At 48.3% G+C, this 13625-nt stretch overlaps 1 protein-coding gene across 21 annotated transcripts in view; it reads left to right on the top strand.

Moving 5' to 3' along the window:
- CLASP1 (cytoplasmic linker associated protein 1) overlaps positions 1-13625 on the top strand; it is a gene marked incomplete at both ends in the record, with an annotated part of 231564 nt that overhangs the window by 185925 nt on the left and 32014 nt on the right. For 12 of the 21 annotated variants that reach the window (XM_079710818.1, XM_079710806.1, XM_079710807.1 and 9 more), the window contains 3 exons: positions 740-883; positions 1192-1298; positions 9881-10031. In XM_079710818.1, the coding sequence (XP_079566944.1) occupies positions 740-883; positions 1192-1298; positions 9881-10031 (402 nt within the window). Of the gene's footprint in view, positions 1-739; positions 884-1191; positions 1299-5426; positions 5544-9880; positions 10032-13625 lie in introns of all 21 variants that reach the window. The other 9 variants (XM_079710805.1, XM_079710815.1, XM_079710819.1 and 6 more) reach the window with 1 other exon arrangement.

Here is a 13625-nt window from a genome sequence, read left to right on the forward strand (position 1 = left end):
TCGTACCATGTAAATCTAGTTTGCTTCCCAAAGACTGTCTCTGTCCTCAATTCATAGATGTAAAAGTAGGAGTTTTTCAGATATATTTGAACTCTATTTCTAGTGTTTCTTAGTCACTAGGAAAAGTGGTTTTTCAAGATAACGCGGTGGTAGCTTGTTTAGAAACTTGTGCTTTCCAGGGTATGCTAGGAGCCTTGTCCGGTTCTGACTTACTAGAATGGACAATCTTAAGCCTTTTCAAATTTTTTGATTGTTTCATTTATGTACTCACCAACTCTGTCCCTAGTGTTGGACAGCAGAGGAAAAAAGTTTCAGGAATTTATTGTTAATGTGCTGTTGTAAAATCCAAGGCCAGGGTGTTCAGTGAAACCAGGACTTATTTTCCATATTGATGTTTGGCTGTTTATAGTTGATGATGGTATTTTCTCTAGGTGCTGTTTTTTTTTTTTTTTTTTATGGCACAGATGTCCTCTTATTATTTATTCTACTCATACAAAAGAGAATTCTTTTAAAAACAATTTTGGGAGTTCCCTGGTGGTCCAGTGGTTACGACTCCGTGCTTTCACTGCTGGGGGCCTGGGTTCAATCCCTGGTCAGGGAGCTAAGATCCCGCAAGTCGCGTGGTGCGGCCAAAATAAATAAATAAATAAATAAAATAAAGTAAAGCAACTTCATTGAGCATTTTGACCAAGATAGGCAGCTATACGTGACATAAATTAACCATCTCTTCCGTTTCTAGGCAGCACAGGTCGTGCTCATCTCTCTGTTTGAATTGAACACTCCTGAATTTACCATGTTACTTGGTGCCTTGCCGAAAACATTCCAGGATGGTGCCACCAAGCTCCTGCATAACCACCTCAAGAACTCTAGTAACACCAGTGTGGTGAGTGCTTGGGTCACGGTGGGTGGCCTCCACTCACCCGTCCCCATGGAGAGCAGATGCTCAGCTGTGTCTGCTACTCTGTCTGCTCCAGCTGAGAGCAGTCACTCAGCTTCGGGAATGCCTGCAGGACAGTTATCCATTTTTGGTTTGTATGTGCTTAAAATTGACCTTATGATTCTGGAAAAAATCACCCTGATTACGCAGAATCTGCCCATTTATTTGCACGGGAGTTCGAAGGCCGAGGGGCAAAGCGGAACTGTGTTCTGTATTTATCCCTCGTGTGATGGAGCTCTTCTGCCTTCCCCCAGGGCTCTCCGAGCAACACCATTGGCCGGACCCCCTCTCGACATCCCAGCAGCCGGACCAGCCCCCTGACCTCCCCCACCAACTGCTCCCATGGGGGCCTGTCTCCAAGGTAATGCCATTTCAACAGGAGTGAGGACACTAAAGCATCCCGATGACTGTCTAGGCTACTTCTAGGTTTTTAGACCAAGCTGAATACCAAAAAGTGTATGGGTTGCAGGAGCCCACGGCTCCTAGTTCTCACCCAAATCTTAACTGTGTCACTTGGGGCAAAGTGGCTGGCTTCTGCGGTGAAATGAGCGGTTTCTGCTGAATGTCTCTGAGATTCTTCTAGCTCTAAACACTTTCTTCTAGTACCTTAAAGATTTTAAAACTGAAAGTTACGTTTAGAGCCCTGTTTCACATAGAAAGCATTTAGAAACTCATCACCTACTCTGTAAGCGATAGGAGCACCTACAGGTATTTGATCGTCTAACTAAACCCTTTATAATCAGTCCACACATAGTCTGGGGTAGTTTCCACCCAAGTGGCCATTCTGGGCTCACGTTTGAAGCCGAATGCTGCTCTGAGAAGGGATTGAGAACCTGAGAACTAAAACTGGATCAGCATTTTCAGACTCCTGTTGGGACCATGTGAACATTGGCCTAACAGAGTCTGGGGCAGTGACTTAGAAAGAGAAGAGAGTTTGCCTTAAGATCTTTGAATAACATTTCCCATCTGGCCAGAGCCCTTAGAAGTCCCTGCACGGTGGCTTTCATGACCCCCTGGCAGGTGTTGGAGTTTCTCATGGCCTCACTCAGAGTGGTGACCCTATAGGCCACAGCTTTTAGGAAGGAGCCAGAGGCTGGACCGGCAGGGGTCATGCATGTGTGTTTGGCTTCAAGAAATGCAGGGCTTTGGGATCACTAACAAGAATCAGGGGGCTGTGTCTTAAGGGTTGCTGACACCACTATCTTAAAATTAGAGGAAAATATCACAAGCATGCCATACCCTTTTAAGAGTTACCTCTTTAGTTGGAAGATAGCAAAATGTAAGTGCCTTCAAATTTAGATTTTTGTAATGCTCAAGACTCTTCCAAACTCCTCCATCCTTACCACTGAAGTTGTCTTCAGTTTCTCGAGTTATCATATAAATATTTTGGAAAATGTCAAATTTGTATTTTTCTCCTGGAGAAACGAAATATTTTGTATACTTAGAGTATCCTAGTGTCTATATTGCTTTATGTTTCATCCTCCTAAGGTCCCCTGGTACTGTATGTAGGTAGAATGAAGCATAGCGTTATGTTTCCAGATTTGGTCTGCGTGGTCATGGTTTCAGCAGGCTAGTGTAATTAGACGCTTGAGACCAGAAACTAATGGAAACATGTCTGACTTTCCCCAAGTGTGTCTCTGGCTCAGCGCACTTGTTTTTTAAATGTTAACATCTGTATCAAAACAAACGGTTTGTCTTAAATGACCCCAGTATTGGCAGTACAATCATGGAGTTCTCCTCCTGGGTAGGAGAGAATTTTATGGAGAAGTTGTCTTCTCTGTAAATTGTTGCCTTTGTTTAGAAATGGTACTTCTGCAACACTGAGAAATCTTTTCTTCCATAATACACAGTTCATACTTCTTATTTTTTTAGTTATTTCATTAATAGGGTGGCACATTCTTTTTTTTTTTTTTTTTTTTTTTTTTGCGGTATGTGGGCCTCTCACTGTTGTGGCCTCTCCCGTTGCGGAGCACAGGCTCTGGACGCTCAGGCTCAGCAGCCATGGCTCACGGGCCCAGCCGCTCCGCGGCATGTGGGATCCCCCCGGACCGGGGCACGAACCCATGTCCCCTGCATCGGCAGGCGGACTCTTAACCACTGCGCCACCAGGGAAGCCCAGGGTGGCACATTCTTTAGGTAATACACAAAAGGTAAAATTCAAATGAAGTATTTTGTTATATGTGCTCATGGTCTAAGTAAAAGATTGGTGGGGGCTGCTAGCATAATCCAGCAGAGCTAAGACTTGGCTAGGTATTAAGCTTCATGGATGTCCAAATTATTTAAAAATTCTAATTTAGTTTTCCAGGTCACCATATTCATTCTTAACTAGCCTGGCCTAAATTTTTACTGTTAGGGTTACAGGTGAGTGGAAGAAATGGGGAGATTTATTTTCAATCCTAAAAAGTCCAAGTGTGACCTAAATATTTTCTTATCAACAAATTCTTCTTTAAGGAATTATTTAGTTGTGTAATTTCTTTCTTTCTTTTTAAACACAATATGCCCTCAGCCAGTGCATAAGTAGCCAGAATGGCCTTAGCCAACTTGAACTCAACAGGAGAAATAATTTTTCTCACAACTAGAACTGTCCAGAAGTGGGAAAAGCTGCCCCCATGTCATCATATCACGGGAAATATTCAAATGGGCTACCTACTTTCTTCCAGGAAATTTATAAAAGGAATGAACTTTTGCACTAAGTAGGAGAATGTACTGGGTTACCACATTCTAAGTAGGGACAGACCCATTCTACAGGATACGATCTCAGCTATTTTTCTGAGCGGTGCTCTTGAAACATTTATTTTCTATGACCTGCTATTTTATCTTTACCATTGGATGTTAGCTTTTTGTCCTTAAGGGGAAGAGTTACTGAGTTATTTGTTTTTAATCTAACTTTGAGTATCAAAATAAACTAGTTATTTTTTTTTTTAGTCCAAAAATTCTACACTCAGATTATGCTGGGAATAAGAAAATACTCTAACATGATGAACACATTTAATTTGATAGTTTAAAAAAAAAAATCGCTAGTGAGGCATTCATTTTCATCCACCCAGTAACATTAGAGAAGCCGTAGCAAACAAGTTAGACTTTTGTGGAAGTTCCATGCATCAGTCATCGCTTCTGTGGGAGAGAAGAGTCCTGCTTCTTCCCAGCGAGCAAGCAGATGCTCCAAGTCTTCGGGGAGAAGACGAATGGCCTGGAGTGTTCCATCATTCAACACACATTTACCTCTCAGCTCATTTTACCGAGTGTGATCGATGCTCATTGAAAAACAGAGTTGCAAGGGGCTTCAGCAATTACGTGCAGTCCGTTCCCTTTAAGGTAGAAAAAGCACGTGGCCGTCCTCACTCTGGTCTGCTGTGCATTCTTGACAAACATGCCGTGGAGCGCTCAGCAGATAACCTCTGTTAACCCAACAGTAAAAGGCAATTTTAGGTGGATTTTACGCTCATCCCGTCAGACGATCAAGAGTGTGCACGGACGCAAAGTGGGGATCAAGCTGGAGACCCCCTCCAACAGGGAGGTGCTGGCGCATCCTCTTGGTCCTCCCCCTACTGGCAGGGCCCCAGTTGAGGGGGTCGCCCGTGTCCTCTTGTGCCGCTGACTCAGTGAGTGGCCTAGAGGAGGCCTTTTGGCCCTTCTGTGCCACAGTGACTGCTGCCCCCCACGCCTTGTTTTCCTTATAAAATGGGGCCATCGCTGTCCTCAGGTGGAGACCAGCTCTGGACCACTGTTCTCAGAACCGCCATGAGTGCCGGGACAGGCGCGCTGCTCCGTCGGGACCCTAGTCCTGTGGCCCCCACCCCGTGGCCTGGTGTCCCATTTGCGGTCAGCTCAGTTCACGCCCGTCCCGTGTCTCTGGGTCTGTTGAACTGCAGCAGCTGTTAGAACTCTGGCGGGGCCTTTGCACGCCCAGGTCACTTAGGGACACCTGCCAGGTGAGGAGAGCCTGTGTTCTCAGGCGCACTTTAGTCCTCACATCAGGTCACGTGAGCATTCCCCCCTCTAGGAACCGGCCTGTGGGCCATGGCCCGCCCCACCCCACCCCCAATGGTGCTGTTGTTTTTGCAGAAGGAAATACCCATCTGAGGGTCGTCCCGGTGGGGGAACGCATTGTCCCCTGCCTGAGTGATCTGGCTAGGTGGCACCTTCCCTGAGGCTTCCTGCTCTCGTCCCTTTGGTCCCATTTGAATTAAGGCCCATGAATCCTTCTTTGGTTCTTTCTGAAATAACCAATTGCATTATCTGCAAGTACATCTGTGTTTTTTGCATGTAAGTGCTTGTAATTTCCTGTACACACACACAGTCCTGTGGTTGGAATCTCATGTGATTTAAAAACATAAACGCAGGACTCAGAGTTGGTTCTTGCCCCCGAATGGTGCAGCATGACTCTGGGTCGAGCTTTGTCAAGGAGAGGGGCTCTGGGACACAGAGTATAGTGCCGCCCTTGCCTGTCTTGTCTCTTTCTCTGACTCTCGTCTTCTGATCACCGCAGTCGGTTGTGGGGTTGCAGTGCCGACGGGTGGTCGAAGCAGCCAGCTCCCTTTCCTCAGCCTAGCTCCATCCCCACCGCTCCCTCCCACAAGACTCTCAGGCGCCCTTACTCTCCCAGGTAACGAGCTACCTGTTCCACTTCTCTGAGGTGTCACAATATTATTGCACTTCCAAGGTCGCCTCAGGTCTCTGGGGAAGCCTCTCCGCCGCCTCCGGCCGAGACCAGCAGGGCTAGAGCCTTGGTGAGAAGTGTGAGCAGGGGCGTGGCCTCGGCCAGACCTCTCGAGGACGCTCCTACGGTGCCCCCAGGAGAGGGCACCATTGCATCAACTGGCCACATCCACCGACCTCTGCGGTTGCAGCGCTCGGTCCCTGGAAGGGGCTCGGGCGGTGTGTGCCGTCAGGGCCGCGACCGGGCGTGGTGTCCCTGGCCTTCTGCTCGACCACACAGGGCTGCTCCCTCCCAAACCTGATGTCCCCAGTCCCGCTGTCAGTGGTGTGGGCCAGTGTCCTTCCTGATGCCCCGTCCTGACGTCCCGCATGCGCTGATAGTCTGAGGACTCAGATCCAGAAAGGCAGCCCCGAGAGGTGCCCTCCCTGTGACATCCCATAAAGGGGGCCCAGCACCAGGCGGGAGAGCCGTGGGGTCCCCGCAGGCTTCTGGCCAAATGCGATAGTGCTTTACAGAGGAGGCTCCGTGGGCTCCTACGGATTCGTGTTTGAGGGTCTCTTAGGTGCTTTTTATAAAGGTCCAAAGATCAGAGGACCCCTTCCCTGGAGCCCTACTTTTACATGAGCAGAGGACGGAGCAGTCCAGCTGCCTCCGTGCTGTGTGAGATGAGTTTGCACCCTCTGTGATAGGACAAGGGTAAAGACAAAACAAAAAAAAGAAGTCTGTTACTTTTGAATGCCTCAGAGATAGCCTTTGCACAGAAGATTGACATTCTTACTTTATGTCCTCAACACAGCGAGACTGTATGTAGTAAACAAGTCAGCTAAGTGTTTTAACAGCATCTTCCTTTGGAAACTCTCCCAGTTCTGAAAGTAGCTTCTAAAGTGTGCAGAGACTCCTGTGGTGACTGTCCAGATGCGCAGGTTGGGGCACGGGCACGTCGACAGTGAGACGGCTGCGTCCTCAATGTTAATAAAGCATGCCACTGCATTTGTCTTAAAGGTTAGTCATGCCTCAACGTATCAGACCGGGTGATTGACCGTCTCCCAGTACACTGACCTGTGTGCCTTACTGGGCACCAAGCTTCACCCACAGCCAGTCTTCCCATCCGGCCACTGAGACCACCCTCCAGAGGACATCTGTTCCCAGAATCACCTTTTACACGTGTGTACAATGCTACAGCTAACGCTTCACAAACAACTATAACTTCTGTTAACTGTCGGAGGGAGAGAGAGTGGACCAGAGACCTTTACACTTAGAGGACCTATTGGTTACGTAAAACTAAGAGGAAATCTGTATCTTTCTCTTTGCTCTTGGCCAAAACCCTATTGATTTCATGAGAAGGAACAATTATCCTCATTCCATACCTAGTATCCTTTCCCTACAAAATGGCAAAGAAGAAGCTCTCAGAAGGCACACTTCCTGTCTCCAGCTTTTCTTTCCTTGGCGACCTGACCTCACGCATCTCCCCGCCTGCGCTGTGCAGCCTTTCCGCAGGGTGAGGCCAGAGCCGCCTTCTGCCTCGGTATTGGGTGCCCTGGCCTGACCTCGGGTCAGTGAGTATTGACCGATTGAGCAACTCTTCCTAATCTAAAGAACCCTATGGAAACCTTTCTGGAGTCTAATCACAGTGTTTACAGACTCCTAGGACCTGGCCTTTAACCTAAGGGATTATACCTCCGAGCTAAAACAAGACAGAATGTGAGGGCTGGTGGCAGGTTGGGGTTCACCCAACCAGGTCTCTTCTAAGCAGAGCTGCTGCCTCCCCCTTGCTGTTCCCTTGTGTGTATTGCTTGTCGGGACCACATCACCTGTGATTCCCTGATGACGGCATCCACGGGAGTGTCCTTTTTCCCTATGAAATAAGGGCTCACGGGTATTGATTGGAAAAAACGCAAACGCCAGAACGTGAAATGGCAAGGAAAGCAACACTGTCTGCTTCCCTTTAGAGGAAAAGAATGCTCTCTCTCACCTGGAGCTCACAGTTTCCACTTCATACCAAGGAGATGCTTCAAAGCACAAGCTAGTGAGTCTAAAAGAAGTGTCCCCAATAGATTGTGCCTGGCCGTGCACACGTTCTCCTAAATTGGAAGTCTGAGTTGGTTTGTTAATTGAAAGAAAGAAGGAGGAACAGTAACTGGCAGAATCCTTTATCTTCCTATTTTAAAAAGAGGCTGCTCTCATGCTAAAGTTATGTGAACCGAAATGAGGTATTTTAAGAAAGTTCAGGGTAGGAATAATGGGATGAACTACATGAAACCTAACATCTTCTGAAGCGACATGGAGAATAATATTGTGACATCCCTTAAAAGCTGAACGTCCCCCAGACTTCCTCCTGTCCATCCCTCCATCCTTCCTGTTTTGTTTTGTTTTGTTTCCCTTTTGCATGGGCTGTGTTCCTCTTTTCGGTGGTTGTGATTAAAAGTATTTTCAGGCATCTTTTTACATCTCGTATACATATTTTTTGTTGAAGTCACATTCAGCCTTTATTTATGAAAAACGGTGTACTGGCCAGATGTATAAATGCCTTTGCTCACACATAAGCTGGTGCTGTGCTGTTCTAGAAGGGGCCGGGGAGGGGGGAGCGGTCAGGGGGCCCCAGTGCTCCCTGGTCACGCTTTCTTCACGCTAAAGGGGTATTGCCTCTTAGATAACGTTAGGAACTTAGAAGGGGTTGAAATCTTGAATTCTGTTCAGGTTTTTGATTCTGCTTCCTGCCAGTGTCTACACGGAGTCTTAGCTGTAAACGTGTTGAGGCTCACATTTCTTTTTGTTTGATGGCCAGAGCCAGTCTTTGAGTTGGCGTGTGTTTTTGTGAGCTGTCCAAGTGCAGTTGGGGTGTCTGTGTTCTTTCATTCATCAGAAGAGAAGAATGGGTTCTACCTGGGCCAGATTTGCAACCTGGAGGTTTCAGGAGAGTGAATTCATCTCGCAGGGTGAATGAATTCAGATCTTGTACTCTCGCAGGACCCATCCGGCCTTAGAAAACACTCGGGGCATCAGCCTCCAGCCAGTAGAGGTCTGGCTACTCCAAGAGAGCACTGTTCAAATCTTATCTTGTTCATCTGCCCAAACCTTAAAAAAAAAAAAGTGTGTGTGTTGAGGGGGAGGTTGGTAAACATCATTTTTTTTAAAGTTTTTAAGTTGGGGGTGTTGGGGGTGTTTCCCACCAGTGGGTGACTGGTTTCAGTTATTTCTCTTTGGAAGAACAGAAAGATCGGTCTTCTTTAGTCCTTAATAATGAATGTTGTTGAATGCTTACTTATATACAGCCAAGGATTCTTTTAATGTCCTTGGCAATTCTCAGTATAGCTCAGGACTGCCTGCAGATTAAAGTAGACCAACTCATCCGATTTTTTCTTGAATACTTTCTTGGAGCAAGTGACGTTTATTCTTTCTGAGGGAAGGTAATGGGTTTTGCTCTTAGGATCTTCTGTCTGTTTCAGTGTACGTTTCAAACATCTAAAGGTCACTTGTTGATACACTGCGTTACACCAGGAGGCCGTTGAGGATTTTTGCTTTACTCTGTGTTTTGCTATGCTAAATGTCTGAAAGGACAACAGTTGACGTCACTTTTCTGGAAGGGACAAATATTTCTTGCTTTTTGGAGTGCTTTTAGATATTCATCTGGAAGTGTGGCTCATCTTTATAAGATCTGCTTTCACTGTAAAACTCCCACTATCCGCATCTAGAAGAAGTTGGTTATTCAAGCAAATTCCTGGATTAGATGGTGTGAGAGGCTCTCAGGAGTCCGTTGGTGGATTTGACTTCGAGGCATTTTCTACTCTGGGGTTTTATTTCATAGGTTTCTGATACTGGTGAGCATAACCCAGCTTTCTGAGGTCATGCACTTTGCTCCTTTAAAATTTGTGTGTAATAACTAGCTTTCTTTTCATTTATTTGTACATTTGAGACCAGTAACAACCAAACTGCTTTTTTCCATCTTCAAGATATGACAGTTATTTTTCCACGTCCATTACCTCGTGCATCGTCACCAGTTGTCACTCTTTGAGTTCCCGCATTCTCGTGGTTCTTGTTGTTTCCCACTGGCTCTTATTGAGTGCTGATGTCATGTGTTTGGGACCAGATCTGACAAGGAAGCTGTATAATTCAATTGTCCAGTGGTGGTACTCTTAACAAAAGATGTCTTCCTCATCATTCCAAATCACCTAAAGAAACTATAATTATGTCTTACTCCGTAAATTATTAGAAGTCATTTTTACCCATACCTCAATTTGATGCATGTGCCTTAATTTAAGAAATAAAATGTTTTTGCTCTTTAGCATGCTGGACTATGATACCGAGAACCTGAACTCTGAAGAAATCTATAGTTCTTTGCGTGGAGTGACAGAAGCCATCGAAAAGTTTAGTTTTCGAAGCCAGGAGGATCTGAACGAGCCCATTAAAAGAGACGGCAGGAAGGACTGTGATGTCGTGAGTACCCGCAGGCTAACAGGGCCATTCATCAGTGAGGGGGCGGTCCCCACCCAGGCTGGTAGAGAGCTGTGTGTCCCTTAAGGGATAGTCCTGAGCGCTGACCGCGGGGATTACTGAACTCCAACATTATTTTTATCTCGTAGTTAGAATGGTATGATTTTAAGGGGCCCAAGGCAACTCTGCGAAATTGCAGCAGCCCTCAGCTCTCTTGGTGAAGAATGTTAAATGCCCTTTTTCTCAGCTGGCTTTCATTTATCCTGGACACGTTTTTGTTCCTCTGCTGTGATAAAAACAGTGAGCCTGCGCCCGACGCCAGCGTGGCTCTCCGGGAGCTGCAGCCTCCTGCAGAGGGGCAGAGTGGCGCAGGACAGACGTGCAGAGGAGACGACGTCACCCTCTGAGCACGGAGGCCACGAGGTCACGAGGCACTTGTCGGGTCAAGGAGGGGGTTGTCGTCTGAGAGGGGCCTGTGAGAAGGCAGAGGGGTGGGCGTGGGCATGGGGGGAGGGAGAGGGTGGGCGTGCCCTGGTGTTGGGGAGGCCCTGGGAAGAGAAGGGCGCTCACACCAGGGGGTGCACAGCCACCGTGCAGACTACTCGGGGGTCCCTGAAGAATCTGAAGGATTTTTAACCAGGGAAGTGGCATGGTCCCACGCACGTCTGAGGAGGGCCGCTGTCACTCTGCGACGGGGGTGACCCCGGAGGGAGCTGGGCCGGGTAGCGCGTGAGCAGAAGCAGGAGAGCCGGGGTGTCCGGCAGGGACTGTTGAGGAAGTGCCGCCGCACCTCAGTGAGGCGATGTCACGGGGAGAAGAGGCGGCGACGGGGACCCCTGTGGAGCGTAGCGGGACATCCAAGCAGACACGGCCACGGGCCTTCGGGTGCGCCCGCCTGGAGTTGAGGCTCGCGATGTGGGCTGCAGGTGGAGGTTTGAGAGACACTGACCAGATGCTTGATGGTAACTAAAGAAAAGTAAGTGAAATCAGGCAAGTGGAGGGTACGGGCCAAATCCTCAGGAGCATCACCGCGAAGGGACAGACGGCAGAAGACGCGGGGTTAGCGGGGTCGAGAAGTACGAGACGGCAGAGGAGAGTGCGGCGTCCTGGAACCTGAGGGGGCTTCCGGGAAGGACGTTCCAGCCAGAGGGCTCTCGAGCCAGATGTGGGCTGAAAGGGCTCCACTGGATCTGTTTGTGACTGTCTGCATTAAATAGTCTATTTTAATCTAGAATATTTAAACCACACAGTTACTCACCGGTGTTTGGCTGTAGGACCAAGACCTTTTCTTTGGGATTGGGCCCCCGTCTGGACTTCCGTCTTCTTTTTCTTAAATAGCTTTTAGACCTAATCACAGTCTGCGGTTTCCAGGGTTAGTTTCTCCAGGAGCCCACTGGGTGTTGTGAGCAGAGCTGGGAGTGGACACGAGGTCACGGTGGGCCAAGGGCCGACTCGAGCACAGGCCTGGAGCGAGGAGGGGCCGACAGCGGGTGTGCAGTGGGAGAGACCCGGCCCGTGTGGACGGAAAGGTGTTGGCTCTGCAGTGGGGGCAGTGGGCGATTCATGGACACGGGTCCTTAAGGACGTGGGGAGGTGGTGAGACGGGGGCCCTGGGGGAGCGGGTTGGCCTTAGCCAGGAAAGAGGGAAGCAGGCCTGTGGGAGCGGGAATTGGAGGGTGTCCACGCTGGCAGCTCTGCTGTCCACGGGCAGCGTTGTGCTGAGGAAGACGGGAAAGGCTGCTGAAGTGCATGCGAGGAACTTGGGATTGGGCGTGGTTCTGATCAGGGAAACAGAAGTCCTGCCAGGAACAGCAGAGGCCCCAGGAGAAGCTGGATGACGGAGGTATATAGCCAGCACGTAAAGAAAAGAAGCAAGAGAAAACAGCTTTAGAGAGAGCCGCCATTAACACGCTGGTGTGCAGCTTTCTATTCCCCTAGGTGTACCTGTACACGTCTGTGTGTGTAGGGGTGTATGGAGCGTGTTCTTTAAGGTAAAGGTGACTTCGTAGGGTGCCTCCTGTTTGGTGTAGTCTTTCCTGTGCCTTCTTGTGGCTGGATGATAGTTCAGCGTAAGGATATGTGCCATCGTCATGTCCTCGGTGCCCTATTTGGGGACGTTTAAGTTGTTTCCAACTTTTCAAAGTATGAAAGAACACCGTGCCAGATGTTGAAAGGAGTTGGGGGAAGGTGGAGAGAGCAGGCCCGCACCAGGATGCGGAAGCGGGGGGCCGGGAGGGGCTGCGGGACTTGCAGGGGGTGGCAGACGGGGCGCTGACGGGTCTCGGCTCAGAGGGGCGGGGAGGGGAAAAGGAAGAGTTGAGGAAGTCCAAAGTCAGCATCTTCGCCACTCGTCACCAAATGTTAGCTAAGAAGCCGCTATAGAACTGCACTAAGTGTGGAAGAGTCAGGCACCAGCATCTCTCTGCTCAACCTTGACCAGCGGGCCCAGTCTGGTCAGACAGAGTCCGTCAGGGCGCAGGTTACATCCAAGGGGAAGGTGGGTCACACAGGCAGAGACGGACACAAACGCGTGCACGTCCAGCCTTCTGGGCAGTTACAGAAATCCCACAGGCAGATTCTGAGGTTCCGTTTCTTTGTTTCAAGTAGAAATTAGAGCACTTGATGCCAGAAGGGACATCAGGAACGAGTGTAGTACTGATGGCCTGGAAAATTGATGCGGCTCTTTTGGAGCTTAGTGAAAAGTCATATTCAGCAAAAGCGATTTTAAGCTTCATATCCTTTATCCAAAAATCTAACTTTTGGCAATCTGCGCCGAATAACAAGCTTGACCAAAGGAAACAAAGACGTTATTTACACAAAATAGCTTATTTCAGCATTATTTATAATAGCAAGAAACAACAACATTAAGGAAAACACAGAAGGGGAATCATGCAGTAAATCTTATTAAAACACAAGAGATAGTGGTGTGATTAAACATTATGGCTGCAAAATTTTTATTGACGTGGGACATGCTGATCCTTTGAGGAAAGCAAAATGTATGCTGTTCTGCGCACTGTGATTCCCACTCTATAAAATCTGCATGCAGACAAAGACTGGGGTAATAGAATATACCAAGTTAAGAAAGTACCATTTTGTTGTTAAAAGTGATTAGTATTAGGAGTTTAGTTTTCTTTTTTTTAATAAATTATTTTATTTTATTTTATTTTATTTTATTTATTTTTGGCTGCATTGGGTTTTCGCTACTGCGCGCGGGCTTTCTCTAGTTGCGGCGAGCGGGGGCTCCTCCTGGTTGTGGTGCACAGGCTTCTCACTGTGGTGGCTTCTCTTGTTGCGGAGCACGGGCTCTAGGCACGAGGGCTTCAGTAGTTGTGGCTCACGGGCCCTAGAGCGCAGGCTCAGTAGTCGTGGCATGTGGGCTCGGTAGCTGTGGCTTGTGGGCTCTAGAGCGCAGGCTCAGTAGTTGTGGTGCACGGGCTTAGTTGCTCCGTGGCATGTGGAGTCTTCCTGGACCAGGGCTCGGACCCACATCTCCTGCATTGGCAGGCGGATTCTTAACCACTGTGCCACCAGGGAAGCCCTAGCTTTCTTTTTTGAATGTCTGAAGTTTTTAAACCCTTTCTCCTTTTATAAATAATC

This window comes from Hyperoodon ampullatus (genome assembly GCF_949752795.1).
Source record: "Hyperoodon ampullatus genome assembly, chromosome: 8".
NCBI classification, from domain to species: Eukaryota; Metazoa; Chordata; class Mammalia; order Artiodactyla; family Ziphiidae; genus Hyperoodon; species Hyperoodon ampullatus.